The sequence below is a fragment of the Arachis hypogaea genome, chromosome 4 (genome assembly GCF_003086295.3).
Source record: "Arachis hypogaea cultivar Tifrunner chromosome 4, arahy.Tifrunner.gnm2.J5K5, whole genome shotgun sequence".
NCBI classification, from domain to species: Eukaryota; Viridiplantae; Streptophyta; class Magnoliopsida; order Fabales; family Fabaceae; genus Arachis; species Arachis hypogaea.
The window spans coordinates 119,259,768-119,281,946 of NC_092039.1; the positions used below are offsets into that span (position 1 = coordinate 119,259,768).

The 22,179-nt window shown below is 30.8% G+C and overlaps 3 protein-coding genes across 4 annotated transcripts; 2 read left to right on the forward strand and 1 right to left on the reverse strand.

Moving 5' to 3' along the window:
* The first annotated feature begins 258 nt into the window (after nt 1–258).
* On the forward strand, nt 259–2,965 carry LOC112797575 (uncharacterized). Of its 2 annotated transcripts, none has more exons than XM_025840587.3 (5): nt 259–531; nt 1,129–1,382; nt 1,559–1,639; nt 2,142–2,492; nt 2,623–2,965. In XM_025840587.3, the coding sequence occupies exons 1-5, from the start codon at nt 351–353 to the stop codon at nt 2,722–2,724; spliced, it is 969 nt and encodes a 322-aa protein (XP_025696372.1). In that variant the 5' UTR covers nt 259–350; the 3' UTR covers nt 2,725–2,965. The 2 variants fall into 2 exon arrangements, with proteins under 2 accessions (XP_025696372.1, XP_025696373.1); XM_025840588.2 differs by having other exon boundaries at nt 1,147–1,382.
* LOC112797574 (aspartic proteinase 36) lies at nt 2,894–7,158 on the reverse strand. The gene is made up of 10 exons (XM_025840586.3): nt 6,683–7,158; nt 5,908–6,040; nt 5,517–5,767; nt 5,007–5,234; nt 4,265–4,427; nt 4,123–4,196; nt 3,924–4,011; nt 3,743–3,815; nt 3,437–3,508; nt 2,894–3,238 (listed from the first exon to the last, which is right to left on the reverse strand). The coding sequence occupies exons 1-10, from the start codon at nt 6,892–6,894 to the stop codon at nt 3,093–3,095; spliced, it is 1,440 nt and encodes a 479-aa protein (XP_025696371.1). The 5' UTR covers nt 6,895–7,158; the 3' UTR covers nt 2,894–3,092.
* Nucleotides 7,159–18,211: 11,053 nt separating this feature from the next.
* On the forward strand, nt 18,212–20,905 carry LOC112797577 (thioredoxin F-type, chloroplastic). Its single transcript, XM_025840589.3, has 3 exons — nt 18,212–18,785; nt 19,849–19,948; nt 20,639–20,905. The coding sequence occupies exons 1-3, from the start codon at nt 18,457–18,459 to the stop codon at nt 20,771–20,773; spliced, it is 564 nt and encodes a 187-aa protein (XP_025696374.1). The 5' UTR covers nt 18,212–18,456; the 3' UTR covers nt 20,774–20,905.
* Nucleotides 20,906–22,179: the final 1,274 nt, after the last annotated feature.

Genomic DNA, 22,179 nt, shown 5'->3' on the forward strand with positions numbered 1-22,179 from the left:
GTAGTAGATAATATATAAAACGGAAAGCATAAAAAATATAAATTTATCACCTAATTTCTTTAATAATTTTATTCTAGAAAAAGAAAAAACTAATTAAAGAATATTTTAGTCTCTTAAATATGTTTTAAGTAATTAATGTAATTTTATAGAAGCAATCTAGCTAGTGTTTGTGTTAATTGTTAAATTATAGATAAGAGAGGGGCCCACCTTATCTGAAAGCTTAGGTGTAAGAATGAAATTAAAGAAAGAAAATGAATGGAAAAAAGAAGAGGCTCTTATTATTCTTCATATCCTCTCATTTCTAATCCAAACTAACACCACTCTCCGCCACTACGTTATTATGGGGAGACATGACTCTAACTGCCGCTCTTTCTTGCTCTCTCGCCGCTACTCCCACCTCTTTTTCCGCCGCCGGAGCACGGATCCACCGCCGCGACCCGAATAATAATATTATTAACAAGAAACGCATTTTGTCCTCCAAGTTTTTGCATGGCTCTACCTCAACCACGTGCATGCCTTTCTTCTTGCGAGGTTTAATTTGCACTACTCTTCTCTTTTTAGCATAAGCATATATAACTATTAGATTAATTATTAGCTCTTTAATTGAATTTAATTAATCTTTTGTTGGAGATTGTAATTTCTTATTATTAGAATGGTTAAATTATTATGTTATTCTTTATATCCTTTATATTTATAATTATTAAAAGTTTTTAATTAGATTTTTATACTAATGTTTTAATTTGTAATAATACTTTTTTTTTTATAGTAAACCTTACAAAATATTTTCTCTCGCACCACTACCGAATATATATTAGCATATTTTATTATTTTAAATATTTTTATAACGGTAAGGATGTGATTATAAATTTAAAATGGGTGTAGGAATCTAATATAAAAAATTTTAAATGTAAAAACTCAATTACAAATTTGATGAAACTAGAGATAGATTCCCCCTAAACGGATTGATAAAAATGATAGTTATGATTTGATGGTTGATTTAACTAGAGTTATTACATAAATTTAGTTATATAATAAGTGACAATATGTAATTAAATTTTAATGGCAACAAAATGTTACAAGTAAATCCATATTCTTAGAAGTTATATGAATTCATGTGATACATGGTAGGTGGTAACTCTGTTGCAGTTTCCAATGATGCTGATAGGAGTAGTGAAGTCTCTTCTGAGAGCAAAATGGAAACACTAAATACAGAAGCTGATAAGATTGTTGATGGCATGGACTTTGGTGAACTCTGCAATGAGTTTGAGTGCATCAGCAGTCCCTTGGTTGAGTCCACAGCGAGACAGCTGGCGCGCGACATACTCGAGCTGCGCGAGGGAAATCGAGCACTTGCCACCTTTGCTGTCTCTGTCAAATACAAGGTAAACTTTATATGACTTCAATTGTTCAATTTGTATATATATTCATTAAGAGAAGTGTTAGTCCTTTTGGCTAAGATCATGATAATGTTAATGTCTTATATTTTTAATTAATTGCCTAAAGGCATGATTGATAATGACAAAGTGTCATGGCGTCGTTTGATCAATGTATATTACAGGATCCTGTGAGGAGTTTTACCGGTCGCGAAAAGTACAATAGACCGTTATGGGCAACTGGCGCGTTAGACAAACCATCAGTGGTGGGTATAGATAATAACCTGTTCTTCCTTCTCATCCTATAGATCATAAAGTAATTGTTATAATTTTGAGTGGAAAAGTTTTTAAATTTTTTGTTTTCTTGTTATCCAAGAAATCCATAAGCTAAGCTATTAACTGGTTTCTGTGTTTAGCTTTAATGTCTTCAGTTTTGACACTCATTCCCTTCTCAATTAGTCCCTTTTGTTGAAGAAGAATTAAATTAAGAGTTTAACCATTATGCTCTGAAATTGTAAAAGAATTTCGAGGTCATCCAGATAAATTTTCGAGTTTGCAAGACTTAAAGAATTTCGAGGTCATCCGGATAAATTTTCGAGTTTGCAAGACTTAAAATCGACGTGTGTTTGATTCGAACACTTTTGCAGTTGTGGCAAGAATTGAGTAGATATCTGTCTAAACTACTTTTTAACTGACAATACATACAAATTCAAGTTCAGTCCCAAAGATTGAAAGGATTAGCATCTTAAAGTCTCTGTTTGGTTACAGAGTGTGCAGGAAATGGTAATGCTATCAACCAGTATTTTAAGCATCAAGTGGACAATAAGAGGCAAGCCTAAATCTTTGATTGGTGGAGTAGGAGGTGATCTTATTCTTAGGATCACTTCCAAATTCACTCTTAACCAAATCAGTGGTCAAGTCATTCAGCATGAGGAATTCTGGGATTTATCGGCTTCATCCGCCGGTGCTCAAGCGTTTTTCTGGACGTCACGTGCTCTGTTTGCGACCGCAGAATCTGTCAAAGACTTGGCTGACAGCGCCAAGGATCTGAGCAGTAAATTCTCAACCAAGAAAGAGAACTTGGAGAGCTATCCAGATCCCTCTGGTGATCCAACCAAGGTGAGTTTCCTTCTTTCACAAGAATTCTGTTCTTGATCCTGCCTAGATTTTATTTTCCTTAATCATATAAGGTCATTTTCTTGTATGAATTGATTGTTGCTGTGTTTTTTTTTCTTCTTTTTCAATTCAGTTTTTCCAGAGGGACGACGGCTTTCAACAAGACGCATACCAGATCGCGCTACTTCTGGCGGTTATTTATTTTGTAGTACAGTTTCTGAGAACAACTCTGTAAATCTTACCTCCCTTGTTATCTTCATGAAGGTCTATATATCACTTCAAAGTGTGATTAATTATCAGCATATATAGTCAGACACAATGTTGTTTTGTAAGAGCTATAAATTTCTCATTACTCAAAAAAATATATCAATGTAAAGTTTGAATAATTGTGAGCTTATAGAATATAAGCAAAAATGATGTTGTAACTATAATAATGTCTTTTCTGAATGGGAAAAAAGAGACTATTTTGTATTAAAGACTAAGAGAGTTTGTCCCTTTCTAATTGCCATTTCAACTATGAGAGAAATGATTAGATTATCAATTATCAAAGTAAAAGGCAACTTGAGCCATGACACCCCCCATATACATGATATACATGACTATTTAAAAATTGTTGAGCAAGGCAAGAATCATTAAGGAGAATGCCAAGATTCTTCCAATTAAAATGGAGGAAGCTGAACTAATATTGTGTGCACCAACTGTATATACAGCTCCAGTTGTTTCATCCTTCACTTTAATGCTGCTAGAGCCTATGGAAAACAACAAAGGAAATGGTGTTTGAAAAATAATCAGATTCCAGCTTCTTTTGCAGAAATTGAAAAAAGGTAGCTTCTCAGATAAATCTATTTTCAATGTTCAAGTTACAAACTTTTGTTCTAGGTTATGAAAAGACATAAATGGGGTTGGATTAAACCATATGTATGAAAGGCTATATACTAGGTACTCACAGTTATAATCAGTCCATCCAATGAGCATGTTTTCAGCATCATATACAACTAACTTGTTTGACAGCACCAAATCTGCAATTGGTTAAAAAAAAGAGTTAGTAAATGATATAGCCATCTGCATTCTAAGACTATGATGTTTGGGAGCTCCGCGAAGACGAGAGCACTGCTCCCAAACAAGGCCTAAAGCTTAAATGGCTAACATATATTAGAAATAGTTAAATGAAGGGTCATGTCTCTTGCAAACTTAAACACCAAGTAAGAGGCAACATGATTAAATTATAAATGAAGTTTAATCCTAAGTCTTACCTCCTAGAAGAAATGTGTCCTTTGAACTCTTGCTTGGAGCACTCCTCTGCCAGCCGATACATCGCATATCATCCTGGTGTTCAAAGAATACAAAAATAAGTTTTCGGATTACAGGGGCATACCGGTGCAGGCAATAATAACTTAAAAATGTCGGATTGGATGCACGAGTAAAAAAACTCACTCTAAAAGGGAAGAGGTAATCGCGAGGATAAACTGGCAGCGAAATTCCATCAAAATGGAACTTGACAACAGGAAATCCATCATCAACACTGCAAACTTAAAATGGTCAACTAGAGAAGAAAAGAGTTGAGTTGCATATTTGTGATAATGTAAAGCATACCAAGTAAAATGAATTAAAAATAAATAATTAAATAACTTACTTGCCCTCATAACTGAAACAAGTAAATTGTTGCTCAATAGTAACTAACTTCAGATCAGGCTGCTTATCCAAAATCTATCACAAAAGGAAAAGTGTCAGCATCCATGTTTGAATGAACTAAAAACTGATTCTCCAATGTTTACCTTTTTCATTAGCTGCTCATAGGCGGCGGATGGAAGATAAGCCAATGTTGTACCACTATCTATGACTGTTCCCCTCCCATTTCCAGAACCAAATATGTCTAAAGGAAGAGATAGAGATTCTTCACCAACCTCCAAGTCTTTCAAAATTATATTGTAGTGTACCCTATGATAATAGTAAATAGGTTATAAAATAATTTATAACAATATGAAGGAACATATCTTGGAGCATATGCTAGAGAGATTGCACCTAAAGATTTTGTATTCATGCTTCATTTCATTTGTATAGTATAACTATAAAATATTTGCAATATTGGTTTTTCCATATGTGAAATTCATTAGTATGTTTTCTCAGAATCTATGAACTTGCCCAAATGTAAATTTTTATTACTGATAAAGACATTTCCCAAAGTAGATAGTGCTACTTTTCGAAATAATTGTCTATTTGGACAAAGTAAATAAGTAATACATTAAAAACTCAATGTATCCGCACTACTACTTTGTCTGTATTTTGATAGTTATTTTGAAACGGAAGTCCTAGAGAGGTAACAATTCGAATGCTGATCAGATAGCAATGACAGAATCCAGTTACGTTTTCAGAAACATAACTGTTAGGAAAATCACACATGCTTGCTTCTCTTGAAATTAAAAGGCAGTGGCCTTATCATCAAATGGATACCATTATATTCTAACAACAAAACAAATCAAATAAGCTTAAAACATAAAGCTAAGGTTCTGCACTTACATCCCTGTTCGCAAGTTAGTCATATTAATTTTTGGCTCCACCACTTCTCCTATGGCAAATATTCCACCTCCGCTAACAGTGTCAAGACAGTGCGAAACTATTTTTTTCGCCTTTCCAGCTGCAGCAAGCTGTGAAAGCACAGAAGTACTTGCCTGTCCAAAGCCCATGATTCCACTAAGGCTTCCATCGCCATTCGAATCCAATGTTCCGGCTTGGTTTACACCACACCTGTCAGCAAGAGAATACTCAGGAAGATGCATTACATAGAAAAAGAACCAATTGGTGACTATAAAACATTAAACACCAAAACATAAAAACTGTAAAGCACTTGGATACAGGGCAAGGTTCAATCAATTTGCTAACATTCCCCTACAAATAAACTAAGTAGGTCTATTTTTTGTTACTTCAAAATTAATCAACTAAGATAGAGATAGAGATAGACTCAATTGAACTCATACTTGTGATTTGGTACACTCCCTACCCAAATTCTGTACTAATATTTATACTCACCCGAAATACACACTGCTATTCGCGAATGATGTATTGAGGTCAGCATCAACAAGGTTATATGTCAATAGATCCTTTACATACATCCCAGCAGTCGTACCTCCATCGCCATATTGTATGTTGTACGGGCAGAACTTGCTTACCTGGCAAGCTGGAGCTCGACCAGGTAGCGTTGTGGCACTGCAAAATTCGTCGTCACACATAACAATAGATGAGGTGTTGGAGGCAGCTGGGTCGTAGAGGTTTAACTCCACCTGTAGCACAATAACATACTCAGAGATCACTCCAATAACACTTGCATTACTTTCTTGGTGGGCAAGGTAATGAATGATCTATTTTCGACAAAACATCAAAAAGGCACAAAACATGAATCAGTAAAGGTGTAGATACATACGCCCTTAATAGAACTTCTTGTAGCACATGATGAGCAGCCAGAACAAGTCACCCATAGAAGGTCACTTCCAGTATCAACTTGCACCCAGTAATCAGTACCAGGAGTGCCGAGCTTGATTTTCGTGTAATAAAGCCTAAAATCGAAACAAGAACAGAACATTAAGCATCTTCATGAAAATTGTTGGGCAATGTCATCCCTCCACATTCGAAAAATCATGACAAACTAGTCTTATTTGTAATGGTGTGAGGGACAAACCTATCCAATGAAGGACCAAGTCTCAAGTCCTTTTAGTCAACAACATTGGGGGGTTTTCTCAAAAGAGTAGTACCCCAACAAGTCCTGAAAATTTTTCTTGAAAGACGAATAGATACTGAGGAATCTTAACTACTAAATAGGCCTCCTAAGATTTTTAACTTTGCACATGTTATGTTCATTCATCAAAACCCCAGTCAAATTGATATGAATACTAATGGAGAGAGACCTAATATGTCTAACCTCACTAATTCTTCAGTGACTTATTTGGTGATTAAAATTTATCAAGGGCAAACTTATATCATACCTATGGCTACAATATCTATGATGCCTATGCTTAAGTCCTTGGTGAATGGTGAGCATTATAATTATAAGTAAAGAAAAGGTGACAACTCAGGTATAAGCTAATAGTTAAGAATTCTAAGATGATTTGATATATTTCTAAGGATTCTAAACTATCAACTTGGATAAGTGCATGTGAGGTTTCGCGGAAGAAAAATTATGAAAAGGAAGAGAAACAAACCCGACAGAATTAGGGAGGCCAGTGCCACCAAGGTTGATATCAACAGCAGATAAGAGTCTACCATGGCGAAGAGAATCATGATTCTTGATTGCACTCAAACTGGTAACAGGGCCTTTGAATTTTCGTTCAACGGGAAACACAAACTTTGCATTGGCCATGCAACACGCTTCCCATAACACCATTCCCACAAAAATCAATCCTTTTATATCCATTCTTGTGGGAATGGCAATTTTGACATAAACAAGAAAGAAAGAACAAGACTTTAACACTGAAATTCAATTCTTTCGATCAATGTCGAGTTGGGTTGTGTCCATAGGCAATCGACCCCCAGTTGGCTGAAGAACACAAGGGTCGGTTGCAAGAAGAAGAAGCTAAGAAGGAAGAAGAAAAGTGAAGAAACAAATAATAGAAAACACAAAAAGGAAGAGATTGAAAATGAACGAGAGAGCGAGAGGGAAACTCGCGAATTCTACCGCACAGAACATGTTTTTTCCACTTACGTTGGTTTTATTATGTTTTTAGAAATTTGCTATACAACGTTCGTGTCTTGTTCTTTCAAAATTCCATCCATTTCTCTTCTTTTTCCTATCAATAATGTACTACTGCTATTTTTCAAGTACATAACTAAAAAGTAAGTTAATAATATTTTTAAGGTAAAAATTGTCTCAGACATTGCTCTGTAATATTTGTAGTATGCTAATAATATTTTTTTGTGTTTTTAATAAGAAATTAATTTTAAAGTATAATTTTTATGTATTAACTTTTTATACAATTATTTAATCAGATAATACTTTAAGTAGTGGGTGATTTTAAAAATAAGTTATTTTGTCTATGTGATAATACATGATTAGTTATTTATATAAATTTTTTATGGTGATAATATATGAAAATTAAAATCTTAATTTTAATAGACTATCAAATTAAGTTTTATATGTATATTGTGATACCAATAAAAATAATTATTTTTAAAATAATTATAAAAAATAGATATTGTTGGATTATTATGTAAAAATTTATTAAAATTAAATTTTAAAATGCTCTCTTTATATTATCTTTAGTATCTATTATATTAACAAAATTGAATATTTTGTGTATTATTTTAAAAATATTTAAAATAGTATAGTTTATTTTGACAAATCAATTATTTATTTATTTTAAAATATACAAAGTATTAAGATATTTGTTATTTTTTATTATAAAAATAAGAGTTCTTTGCAAGTTATTTTTTGCTAAACAAAAGTTATATAAGATCATTCGTACAAATTAAATATGTTCATGAACAATTAATTTTTAAAATAATCCTTAAACATCGTTATATTATTTTACAACAAGTGTATTTTGGTATTAAACATGTTGATATAACATATTTTAATGATAGTTTATATACATTTTTTATTATTTTTAAAAAAATATTATGCAATCAATCATATACAAATTAATATTTAACAATTATGTATGTTAAAATTTATTAATTTTAATATTCTATTTCATATTTTTAGTAATTATTATTATGTTTTTTTTCTATATTTCAATAAGTCAATCATCAATAATCAATTGTCATTATATATCATTATATTATTCTATAATAAATTACCTTTTGATGTCAAACATGATGATGATGTAGTGCATTCTAATACCAATTTACATATATTTTTCTTTTTAACTATCTTTTAAAAAAAGTATTTTTTAATCAATCATAATTATTTATATTGAGATTTGTCCATAATTATAATATTATATTTTTTTAGTAATTATCATTATGAATCTTTTTTATATTTCACTGAATTAATCATCAATAATTAATAATTTAATAATTCTATAACAGATTATATTTTGATACCAAACATACTGATATATGGTACATTTTAATCTCAGCTTAGATACTTCTCCCTTTTCAACTATTTTTTAGGAATGTATTATGTACTCAATCATATGCAAATTAATGTTTAATAATTAATTATGTTGAGATTTGTTAATAATTTTAGTATTTTATTTCATATTTTTATAATAATTATTATGATTCTTTCTTATATTTTTCTGAATCAATAGTTTTAATATTTTATTTTATATTTTTTTTAAATTATCTCGATTCTTTTTTATATTTTTGTTAATGTTATATAGTATTTTATTTTACTATTCATGAACGTAAATTTTAGAGTCAAATATGATGATGTGGCATATTATGGTGCTAGTCTACATATTGATGTTATCTTTGAAAAGTATTATGTATTAAATAATTAGATTTGTTAACATTTAGCAATTAATTATGGTGAGATTTATTAATCATCGTCAATATATCATTATATTATTATTCTACAACAGATTACGTTATAGTATCAGAGCAATGCTAGAGGTCAACAATTTTTGGAATTGTTAGCCATCAATTAGTCATCAATGATGATTTGATGGTGTGAGATTGGTGTGAGATTTCATCCAATGACTCACCTTCCTCTGCTGGTTACATGCTGGCCAAAATTCAATAAAACTGCTGGTCCCCTAAACTTTTCCATAGTATCAAGCTGCCAACCTAGCACATTCGTGATAGTTTGAATATGCTTTTTTTCGACCATTTTTAAAAAAGTACAAGTGTAATTTTCACCTAGATTTTTAAGAAAGTCTAATACCAATTTACATATATTTTTCTTTTTAACTATCTTTTAAAAAAAGTATTATTTAACCAATCATAATTATTTATATTGAGATTTGTCTATAATTATAATATTATATTTTTTTAGTAATTATCATTATGAATCTTTTTTATATTTCACTGAATTAATCATCAATAATTAATAATTTAATAATTCTATAACAGATTATATTTCGACACCAAATATATTAATATGGTACATTTTAATCTCAATTTAGATACTTCTCTCTTCTCAACTATTTTTTAGGGGACTGCTACACATACAAGTAAAAAGGCCATACAAGTTTTACAAGTTATCAGCCCAAACTTCATTAACACGCGCATTAACTCATTTTGAATGGAGCGTAACTACACGCGCCCCACTCAAACGGTTCCTCTTCGTCTTCTTCTTCTTCGTTTTTTTTTTCGATTTTCATGGTTTTTGAAATTCTTCTTCTTCTTCTTGCTGCACGTTCTTCTTCCTCTTACTCTTCTTCTTCTCCTTTTCTTTCGTTTCTGAACGTTCTTCTTCCTCATTTTCCTCTTCTTCTTCTTCTTCATTTACGTCTTTTCTCTCTGTTTTCTCGTTTTTTTCGATATTTCATGGTAAAATCGTTTTTGAAGAGGAAGAAGCAGCAGAAGATGAGGAGGAGAAAGAGAAAGAGTTCTGAATTATGCATAAGATGTACTTCAACAAATTTTGGGTGTATTTTCTTAAATCCTTTGGGTGTATTTTCTGTAACCCTTTGGGTGTATTCCTATAATCGTTTGGGTGAATTCTTGTAACCGTTTGGATGTATTTTCTGTAATCCTTTGGATGTATTTCTGTAATCATTTGGGTGTATTTGAGTGATATCTGACTGATATCTATGGTTGTATCTGACTCATATCTATGGGTGTATCTTACTGATATCTATGGGTGTATTTTTCATTTCAGAAAAAATGGCAGGCATTACAGAAATACACCCAAACGATTACATAAAATACACCCAAGAGATTACAGAAATACACCCAAACGGTTACAGAAATTCACCCAAACGATTATAAAAATACACCCAAAAGATTACAGAAAATACACCCAAAGGATTTAAGAAATACACCCAAAATCATGCATAATTCAGAACTCTTTCTCTTTCTCCTCCTCATCTTCTGCTACTTCTTCTTCTTCAAAAATGATTTCAGAGCTTGATGTCAAAAAACAATAGAAATCGAGAATAACGAAAAAAGAAAACAGAGAGAAAAGCACATAAATGAAGAAGGAGAAAGAGAAGGCAAGAAACAAAAGAAAAGAAGAAGAAGAAGAGGAAGAGGAAGAAGAACGTGCAGCAAGAAGAAGAAGAAGGTGCAATGAAAACGTGCCGTAACAGTATGTGGAGGAACTAACGTCAACGACGAAGAACAAACCAGTGAGAAAGGAGGAGAAAAGAACGATCGAAACAGAAGGAGAAGAAGAAGGGATGTAGCGCATGTAAGAGATGTAGCACTTGCAGCAAATTTTGGGAGTTAGAGTTTAATTGACTTGTAATACTTACAAGCCCTAATCGCTTGTACGCAGAGTTTTTCTCATTTTTTAGGAATATATTATGTACTCAACCATATGCAAATTAATGTTTAATAATTAATTATGTTGAGATTTGTTAATAATTTTAGTATTTTTCATATTTTTATAATAATTATTATGATTCTTTCTTATATTTTTCTGAATCAATAGTTTTAATATTTTATTTTATATTTTTTTTAAATTATCTCGATTCTTTCTTATATTTTTGTTAATGTTATATAGTGTTTTATTTTACCATTTATGAACGTAAATTTTAAAGTCAAATATGGTGATGTGGCATATTATGGTGCTAGTCTACATATTGATGTTATCTTTGAAAAATATTATGTATTAAATAATTAGATTTGTTAACATTTAGCAATTAATTATGGTGAGATTTATCAATTATCGTCAATATATCGTTATATTATTATTCTACAACGGGTTACGTTATAGTATCAAGTTGCCAAAGTAGCGCATTCGTGATAGTTTGAATATGCTTTTTTTTTCGACCATTTTTAAGAAAGTATTATGTAATGAATCATACACAAATTAATATTTGATAATTATTTGTGTTAAAATTTGTCAATAATTCTAATATTCTATTTTAAATATTTTTAGTAATTTTTTTTATATTATAGTGAGTTCATCGTCAATAACCAATCATTCTAATTCTACAACAAATTATATTCTCACATCAAACATGTTGACATAATATATTTTGGTGTCAGTTTGGATATCTCTCTTCTCAACCTATTTTTCTTTATAAAAGTATTATGTAATCAATCTTATGCAAATTAGCATTTAATGATTTGTTGTATTAAGATTTGATAACAATTCTAATATTTTATTTTATATATTTTTAGTAATTATAATGATTCTTTCTTATATTTTCGTAAATTAATAATTCTAATATTTTGTAAAAAATATCACAATTCTTTTTTATATTTTGTAAATATTATATATATATATATATATATATATTTTATTTTATCATTTATACGTGTAAGTTTTAGAACTAAATATGCTAACCTGACGTGTTTTGGAACTAATCTACATGTTGATGCTATTTTAAAAAAATATTATGTATTAAATAACTAGATTTGTTAACATCTAATAATTAATGATAATGAAATTTGTCAATAATTATAATATTTTATATCATATTTTTTAATAATTATCTTAATTCATTGTATATCTCTATAAATATTATATATCTTTTAAATATTTATTGATCATTTCTTATGCAATATTTTAAATATGTATATTTTTTATTTCTGTCTGTTAAATTTATTGGTAAATATCAAATTTGCTAGTATCGAAAAATTTTATTATTAATAAAATAGTACTTAAATATTGTTAATAACAAAATGATTCCTGAATTATTTTAAAATTTAACAAAAATGACTAGACGTCAATTACTCTTGTTATAAAACCTTTTTTCAATATTTTATCCTTTGTAATAGTTAGTTTTGAACACTTTTTATATTCTGTTAAAAAACATTCTTCCACTATTTTAGTAGTGACTTTTTGGTATGAATGATTGCATTGTTTAAAATATATATCTTAGTTAGTACAGTTTTTTAGTTGAAATTTTTTTATTATTTTAACAACTTTCGATGCTGTTTTGGTCCCTAACGTTGAGGGTCAGAATCGAAATCGTCCCCAATGTAATTTTCGATTTAGAATCATCCTTAACGTTTTTTTCGTATTAAAATCGTCCTTTTAATTTTTTTTAGACAAAAATATCCTCACCACTACCAGCACAATTACCTCCAATACCACCACCACCACCAACCAACACCAATACCAAGAACACCAAACAACATCAACTTCTTTCATTAACAAATTAAAAATACAAGAACAAAAACCAGATTCAACAAAATCAACAACAATTCAGAAATAAAAAAAAGAACAAAATCAACCAATAGCAATTCAGAAATCAAAATAAGAACAAAACCAACAATGATTCAACAAATTAAATCAGATTCAACAAATCAAAATCAGATTCAATAAATAAAATCCAGCTTCAACAAAGAAGATGCAGAAGCAGAAGATACAAAAGATACATAAGCAAACTCAGAAGATGCAGAAGCAGAAGAAACAGAAGACGAAGTAGAAATAGAGATCGAAGCATGAAACAGAGGCGGCGAGGAGTAGCGGAGAGGTGGTGAGGAGCAGCGAAGCAGAAGCCGAGGCTCTCTCCCTGGTTTGCGACGGCAACGGCAGCTCCAAACTTCGTCAGCGCTGGCAGCTCCAAGAAGAAGAAGGAAGCAGATTAAGAAGAAGAAGCAGAACCAACGGAGTAGCGGTGTGGTCGAATTGGCGGCTGCGAGCCCTAGCGGCGTGGTCTCCTTTCCCTCTTCTCTTCTCTCCCGTCGAAGCTCCTCTCTCTTTTTTTTTCGGCGACGGCGACGGTAGCTCCAAACTTTTCCGGCACCGTCCCCCTCCCCCCTTCCCCCTTCCCCTTTGCTTCCCCTCCCCTCCCCTCCCCCTTCGTATACCCTTTTCCTTCCCCTCCATTCGTTTTCTTTTATTTTTTTTAAATGTTATAACTTTTATTATTAAAATAGAGGTAATTTAGGAATAACATAAAAAATTTTATTAAAAAGGACGATTTTAATACGAAAAAAAATGTTAAGGATTATTTTAAATCCAAAATTACAATGGGGACGGTTTCGATTTTGACCCTCAACATTAGGGACCAAAACAATATTTATCCCATTTTTCTAAGTTAGAAAAGACTTCAACGTCATAGGTCGGTCCTTTGGGACTTTGCATACACGATTTGTTTTTCCTTTAAGTATCGACTTCGATTTAATCGAACTTTATCAGGTTATTTTTATATTTTGTTTTGGGTCCGATTCTTTTAAGATCGGACCACGAACTATTTACATAACCTCTACTAGTTTGTATTTCATCGCTTTATCTTGCCGACCATGTAGGTCAGGCAATATTTTTCGCAATTTTTTGAACTTAAATTAATTCATCTATAAATGGAAAAAATTACTTTATTGTTTGTAAAAAAGAAAGGATTTACAAAAGTTGGTTTGCTACTAGGGTTTTTTCTTCTTATCCCTAGCCCTTGCTATGGTGCCTCGTTAAAACCCCCCTCTGAAAAATCCTTTTCGGGAGAAAACCATGAAGTTGAAAAAAAAGAGTACACCAGTGAGCAAAGTACGCCCTCTAGCTAAAGTATCTTTTTATGACCTCTGAGCTCGTTCCCTTTCAAATTGGACACTTTATAATCACTTTTTCCTAAGACCTCAATAACCTTGTAGGGCCCTTTCCAATTTGCAGCCAACTTTTCTTCGCCCGACTTCTGGACTCCATGTCATTTTGGATCAGTACAAGGTCGTTTGTGGTAAAGCTTCTCTTGATTACTTTCTAGTTGTACCTTAAAGCCATCATTTGATTCAATGCTTCTTTTTTAATCCGAGCTTGTTCTTGGACCTTTAGGAGGAGATCGAGTTTTTCCTTTTGTACTCAGACATTAATCACTTCATCATAGAATCTGACTCTCGGAGATTCCTCAGTGATTTCTACAAGAATCATGACTTCTATGCCATAAGGAAGTTGGAAAGGTGACTCCCCTATTATTGAATGGGGAGTTGTCCAATATGCCCACAAACTTGAGGAAGCTCGTCTGCTCATGCCCCCTTTGCATCTTGTAGTCGGCATTTTAACCCGGTCAGTATTACTTTGTTCGCAACTTTACCTTGTCCATTGGTCTGAGGGTATTCTATCAATGTGAATTATTGGTGCTTGATCTTAAGACTGGCTACTAAGTTCTTAAAGGTTGAGTCGGTGAATTGAGTTCTATTGTCTCTAGTGATGGAGTGTGAAACTCTAAACCTTGTGATAATGTTCTCATAAAGAAATTTCTGACTTCGTTGAACTATGATAGTCGCTAATGGTTCCACCTCGATCCACTTAGTGAAATAATTAATTCCTACTATGAGATACTTTATTTGTCCTGGAGCTTGTAAAAATGGACTGAGGAGGTCGAGGTCTCATTTTGCGAATGGCCAAAATGAGGTGACGCTGATAAGCTCCTCTGAAGGTGTAACATGAAAGTTGGCATGCTTCTGATAAGGCGGGCATTTTTTAACGAACTTGGCCGGTTCCTTTTCCAAAGTCAGCCAACTTTTATAGGGTTGGATAAATAAAATGGTGTCTTTTATTCTTTTTAGGCTTGAATTAATATTTTTGGGTTAGGATATGAACAACTTTCGTTTCTATTAGCGAAAAATAATAAAGTGGCTAACTAAATAGATGACAGATCATACTTGACTGAAATTCATAATTATATGAAATTTTAATTATTTTAAAATAATAATTACAAAACAATATTAATACCAATACATAAGAGAATTCCCAAATTAAAAATCCTAACTTAATCTTCTTTCTTTGCCTCCTCTTTTACAAATTGGTAAAAGCACACCATACAATCTATGGCCATCCACCATGTTCATCACTCATCATTTTCTTCTCTCATAAGTCAACAACCCACACACTCACAAAGAGTCACAAATGTCGGCAATTCACTGCCTCAATCTCCGCCAAGATTCTGTCTGCCACCATCGAATTTGTCTTTATATTTTTGGCGCTCAGTCTATGTACCCCGTCAAGTTTATCTTCGTGAGTCTCTCTCTTTGGCGTTGTCGTTTTGTTTCTGTGACTCTGTCTCTATCATTGAATCAATATGCCTTCTTCTTGAGCTTCACTGTCTTCGTCCAACCAGCATTTTCGCTGTCCTCTTCTTGACGCTCTGTTGTGGTGTTCAACTCGTGAATTTTTATTACCTTTTTAATTAATCTGTCTTTCTCTGATTTTTATTCTCTCAGTGAATCGATCTAACATTCTTTATTTTTTCTTTCTTTTTCTTTGATTTTTTAATGAATGTTGTAGTTTTGATACTAAGATTTATTGTTTTATCTTATTGATTCAGATTTGATTTTGGATTTTGATATTGTTGTGTTTGTGTTTATTTGTATAGTTCTGGAAATTGAAAAATGTTATTGTGTTTATGATAAATTTATGAAAAGATCAATTTTAATGTTGATGAGATTAATATTAATAAAAATGAGACATCTTTTGTAGTGGGTGATTTGAAAAAAGAGAAGGAGAAAATAGAGGAGAGAGACAAAGAAGAGAGAGAAAATTATTGGTGATAACTTGTGAGAATTAGAGAATGTCATGTTATTTATGTCATATATTTTGTTAGCCACTTTAGTATTTTTTGTTAACAGAAACGAGAGTGATTGATATTTGGTCACTTTTACCAAATTTTAAAATTATTTAAAAGTTTTTTGTTAATAATATCTTTTAAGTATCACTTTATCAACATCTAAATTTTTCAAGTATCAATTTAGTAGTTATTTCTTTATCTAAATAATTAGATAATTATTTGTTAATGTTTTTTAATAATATATTATTTTTTACTACTCAAAATAATATTTATTATTATTATTATTATTATTATTATTATTATTATTATTATTATTATTGATCCGACCGTTATAAATTCAACATCATAACTCGGCATTATATATCTATCATAACTTGGCATTATTCACGTTATTACTTGGCAAACTGACGTTATAGTTCGGTAGTACGAATAAGTCTCAACGGACGTCTTCAAATCGAAACGTCAGATTAGATTTTATAACCCAATTATTACTCTTTAATTCAGACGATGAAACAGAAACAAAATCGACCTATCTTCACTCGTAAAAGGTATAGTCTTTCATCTTTGAACACACATTGAATTCTCAATACTGACTTAAGTTTTAGAGTGCCTTTGCAAGGACACTCCCCCTTGTTTCTTACTCACGCTTTGCGTAATTGAACATTCCTTTGAAGTAAAGCTCGGACTTCCACAAGGCTCAAAGGTCGACACCGCAGATAACAACTCGACGTCGATTCCCAGGGACCGAGCTCTCCCTTCAAGTATCCATACAAAAACAATTATTATTATTATTATTATTATTATTATTATTATTATTATTATTATTATTAAAATAATAGTATTTAGTGAATACATATAAAATTCACTTTAAAATATTTTAGTTTTTTTAAATATATATTGAGTTATTTATTTATTATATGATTCCAGGAGCCGAGCTCTCCCTTCAGGAATTCATACAAAAACAATTATTATTATTATTATTATTATTATTATTATTATTATTATTATTATTATTAAAATAATAGTATTTAGTGAATACATATAAAATTCACTTTAAAATATTTTAGTTTTTTTAAAATATATATTGAGTTATTTATTTATTATATACGACATTTTTATTAAATATAAGTATTTTGTGAATTATTTTATTTTTATAAATTATTTGATATTAGTATAAATAACAAAAAATATAAAATTTTTATTATATAAATAAATATATTTATAAATAACTTATTTTAAAAATATATTTTAAATATAAATATAAAAATATATTTTTTATACATCACACATATACATAAACTAGTAAATAAAATGTTTGCATAGTGAAGTGAGGGAATCATAGGCTAGGTGGAGGATGCAAGCAAATGCATCACGAGATATTTTAGAGGGTTATGGCCATTTGTGTGGATAATACAAGTTAGAAGAGGTCTCAACTCACAAGTCACAACACCAAAGATTTTTTTGTTTTCTCATTCTCCTCAACACAATAAAATCTAGTGACGACCGAAAAAAAAAAACAATAAAATCTAGTAAGCTGCAAGGGTAGCTTCGTACTAACAAATCCCATAACTAGGCGATCTCATTATTGCTTCTATCTCTTTCACTCCTGCTTGTATATTCCATAATTTTTATACAAATAGATTTTGTTAGTTAATAATAAAATTCCAAAAGTATAATACTTATTCAAAAATAAAAAAACTTTAAAGTTCTTAATATATTAAATTAATATTAAATACTATAATATATGTTTATAATAAAATATTTGATAACTTACTGCCCACTTAATTAAACGAGACATTTCAATCTCATCTTTTAAAATATTAATTTAATTTAATGATATAGAATTTATAGTTGTGAATTCTATACAATATAAAAAATATTATGTATATAAAAACTTATTTATTATATATTTTTATTTTAATAAATATTTTATATTAATAATTAATTTAATAAATAATTTTTAATATATATTTAATATCGTGAATAAAAATTTCACATTTTAAATATTAATCAATAATATTAAAAAATTAACATATTTTATAATTTATAATTATCAATTAATTATTATTAATATTTTTAATAATATAAAATTATATTTTTTTATAATTAAATTTTAATAAAAATGCTGATATTAAGATTTTTTCATGATACTAAGATTTTTTCATAATATATGTATATAGTTAATTGACAAATATACCCATCTTGTATACAGTGCGTAGGAGCATACCTCGCTCTCACATGCCCTTCGCTAATTTACCAAAAAACCCCTATGTTTTTTGATGGCATTAATACCATACACAAATCAGAAGGGCAAGGAAGTCATTTGAGTAACATTCTGTACCTTGAACTCCACAACCACCACTACAATATGAGTTGAGCTCTAACATTGGAAGTGAGTGAGAAAGAGAACCACAAAAATGGCTCTGAATCTATGTGCTTCTTCTCCAAAGTGCAAATGGGTTTCAAGCAACCCATCAATGATGCTAGATTCTTCACCAAAGTCTTCATCTTTCTCTTCTTGTTCCAACAAAATAAAGATGGCATCTACCCTCACCTTAACTACATCAAAATCAAACATGAGAAGGAGTGTGAGGAGTACAAGGTTGTTGAGTGTGAGATGCAGCTTGGAAACTGCGGGTCCCACTGTGACCGTAGGGCAGGTGACCGAGGTCAACAAGGATACCTTCTGGCCTATTGTTAATGCTGCTGCTGATAAAACTGTGGTTCTTGACATGTACACCCAATGGTATATTTACCACTCTATACTTAATCTCTTCTAATCTAATAATCATGCATAATCAATTAATCATGTTTATTATTTATTTAATACATACTTAAGTGTTTCTAATTTAGAGATTCCTTTAGTGTGATTGTAATTTTTTATTGTTTTGTGCTAAATTTGTCATGATATGTATATTTGATAATACCTAATTTTGTGTCTACCAAATTATGATGGATTGCAAAATCAAAACCTTGCATGTTTTAATGTCACCCTATTTTACTTTACTCCTCTAATTTTCTTAGTGCCAACTGCTCTATCTACACATCATCTGTAATTGTAAAACAGATTTGCATAACAATCTTTTTATTCGTCACTATCACTTTTTGTAATGGGGGAGAATATGGATCATAGTCTTTTGTAATTTGGCACTAGTTTCATGTGACTGATAAGGGTGAATGTGAATAAATATTTGTAGGCACATAAATTTACATAAGTACTTAGACTTAAAATGTGGTGAATAAATATTTGTTTGTTGGCAGAATATGTATAGGAATCTTTGACATTGATTCTTTCTATTCTAACATTTTTGAATTGCTTCAAAGTTGGTCTTTGGCATACATTTAATCATCATATTTTAAGATGTTATGTACTTAGTAAAGGACCAAAGAGTAAGCACATAACTAATTATGCATAAGAGTGGAATGTTGATGAAGTTCCATGTGGAGATTTCAGCTGAACAGTTATTAAAAGGAAGCTGATAGTTTCTTCACTTGGCATTTGCTTACTGCCTTGAGACAGTGCTATTTGGGACCAAAACAACATTGTCTCTGGACAATTTTTAAGATAACTAGAGTTTTTGCCCGTAATAACATTACAGGAATATGAATATCTTGTAACTATGTCGGCTTTGTCCTGATATTATAGATTATGGCAGAAAAAATTTATAGAATCAAACTATTTTTATAAAAAGGTCATAGGGGACCAAAACAACGTTGTCTCTGGACAATTTATCCACTTATCCCATATAAACTAAATAAATAGATATATGTATTTGGATAACCATAGATGAGTTATTGAATTTGTGCAGGTGTGGTCCTTGCAAAGTGATGGCACCAAGGTTCCAAGAGTTATCTGAAAAGTATCTTGATGTTGTGTTTCTAAAGCTTGACTGCAACCAAGAGAACAAGGTTGGTTGGTTGTGATGTGCTATATAAACAATGCTAATTATCACATAGGCATGATTATGTTTATATCTTTTCATCACTAAGATGGTTTTATTCATTTTCTTGAGTTTAAATTTTATATACTAATATCCTAAGTGCTCTCATGTACATGAAATATTTGCATATTTTTTAATACACATTTAATGCTAGGGATGGCAATGGGCGGGTAAGGGCGGGTTTTGGCACTACTCGATCCCATCCCGCCTATGTTACTCAGAACCTGCCCACTCATGCGTAATTAGTGAAAATTTATATCCTAAACCCTATCCGGGGTCTTGTCCCTACTTGCTCCTTTCCGATATACTTTGGTCATTGTTTTTGTTTAAATTAATAAAATTTGGTTTGTAACATCAGATTATGTATACGAGTGAATGACAAAATCTGTGTATATTTGACTAAAGTTTTAATTTATAACTTTATCTTTTTTATTTTTTCTCAATTGAGTCGGGGCAGAGTAGGTAATCGGGTTCGGGTGATGTTGCCATCCCTATCTATGTGTTCTACCAACATTTGGAACTGCTTTAAAAACAGTTGTGAATGCTTTTTAGAATATGCATTAGATGTCTTTTACTATGGAACACATTTGGGTATGCCTAAGGTTGTTTTTGATGCATATACTTTGCTATAATTCTAATTGTACTTGTTTGATGGCAGCCATTGGCAAAAGAGCTTGGAATTAGAGTGGTTCCAACTTTTAAAATTCTGAAGGACAACAAAGTTGTAAAAGAAGTGACTGGTGCTAAATTCGATGATTTGGTTGCTGCCATAGAGGCTGTTAGATCCAGCTAAAGGATTGAAAACTAAACTATTCTCTTATCTTCCTATGTAAAAAATAAGATAAAATAATATTATGCTTTATATATATATCATTTGTGTAAGTATTTTTCTAAGGTAATGCAATTATAATCTGAGCAAGATCAAGGAATGTTATCACGTGACGTATTATTTGATTTATTTCACATTTTCATATCCCTCCCTGTGCCTAGGGAAAAGTGCCTCACAATTAATGATTGAATTTTATCAAGAACTTGGTCAATCTTATAGTAAAAATATTAAGAACTGAAAATAAAATTTAGTGATGTATTATTGTATATCTCGCGTGAAAAAGTAAAGAGTGGTAATTAATTTTTGAGAAAATTTCACTTTCCTTTTTTCAGAGAAGTTAAAATGATATTATTTTTCTCTTTATTTATAAAATGTAAATTCTCCTTCTTTATAACTTTTCTTTATAACTTTTAAAGAAGATATTTTTTAAAAGTAATAAGGAAGGAAAATGTATATTTTATAAATAGAGAGAAAGAGAGTATTATTTTAGCATCTTTTAAGAGAGGAGAGTAAAATTTTCTCTTAATTTTTTATCCAATATTATAATTTTTAAACTTTTAAACAGAGGTCATGAACATTAAATATGTTTTTTTTTTCAAAAAAAGAAAAGAAAAACTATCTCAATCTAGAAAATTATGGGTAGAGATTTCATAGTACTAATAAATTTCCGTTAATAGTTGATTAATCTAATTTTTATATTTTGTCCATACATGTAATATACGCATGATACATAGACTATGATAAATATCCGGAGTCCCACATATGCCCAACACTATTGCTACATCATGTTATTGATTGGTAATTATTGATAACGGACAAGTCGTACAATCTGGTTTATTTCTTGTTTTATCTGATTCATATTTGTTATTATTGGATATTTTTACCTATTTTTTAGAAAAAAAATAGAAAAGAATAAGATATTGTCAGAATATACATTCATTAAAATTATTTAATATATCTGAATATTTATTATAGAATATTATATTTTTATTATTATTCATACCCTGACCTAACGCTAAGACCCAGGTCCAAATAAAAAGGCCCAATCCAAAAGATTGAGCTTCACCCTACACCGACCTTCCTCTAAGAAGTCGGTTCTCACCACGACTTGCTCTAAAGAAGTCGGAGACGAAGATTAGCTGGCAGATAAACACTCATTCAAATAAGTAACTGCCCCCTAAAATCTCTCAACCCACTTCCAGAGCCATATCCTAACTTTTCTAAGATAAAGGGACGGTTATTCCCCCTTAAATGGTGGAACTACTCCAACGGTGGTTATTGGTTCACCACTATAAATGCACTGACACCCTTCAGGTATCACTAAGTTCCAATACTCTCTAGACCTGCTTACACCTTTACTGACTTTGGCA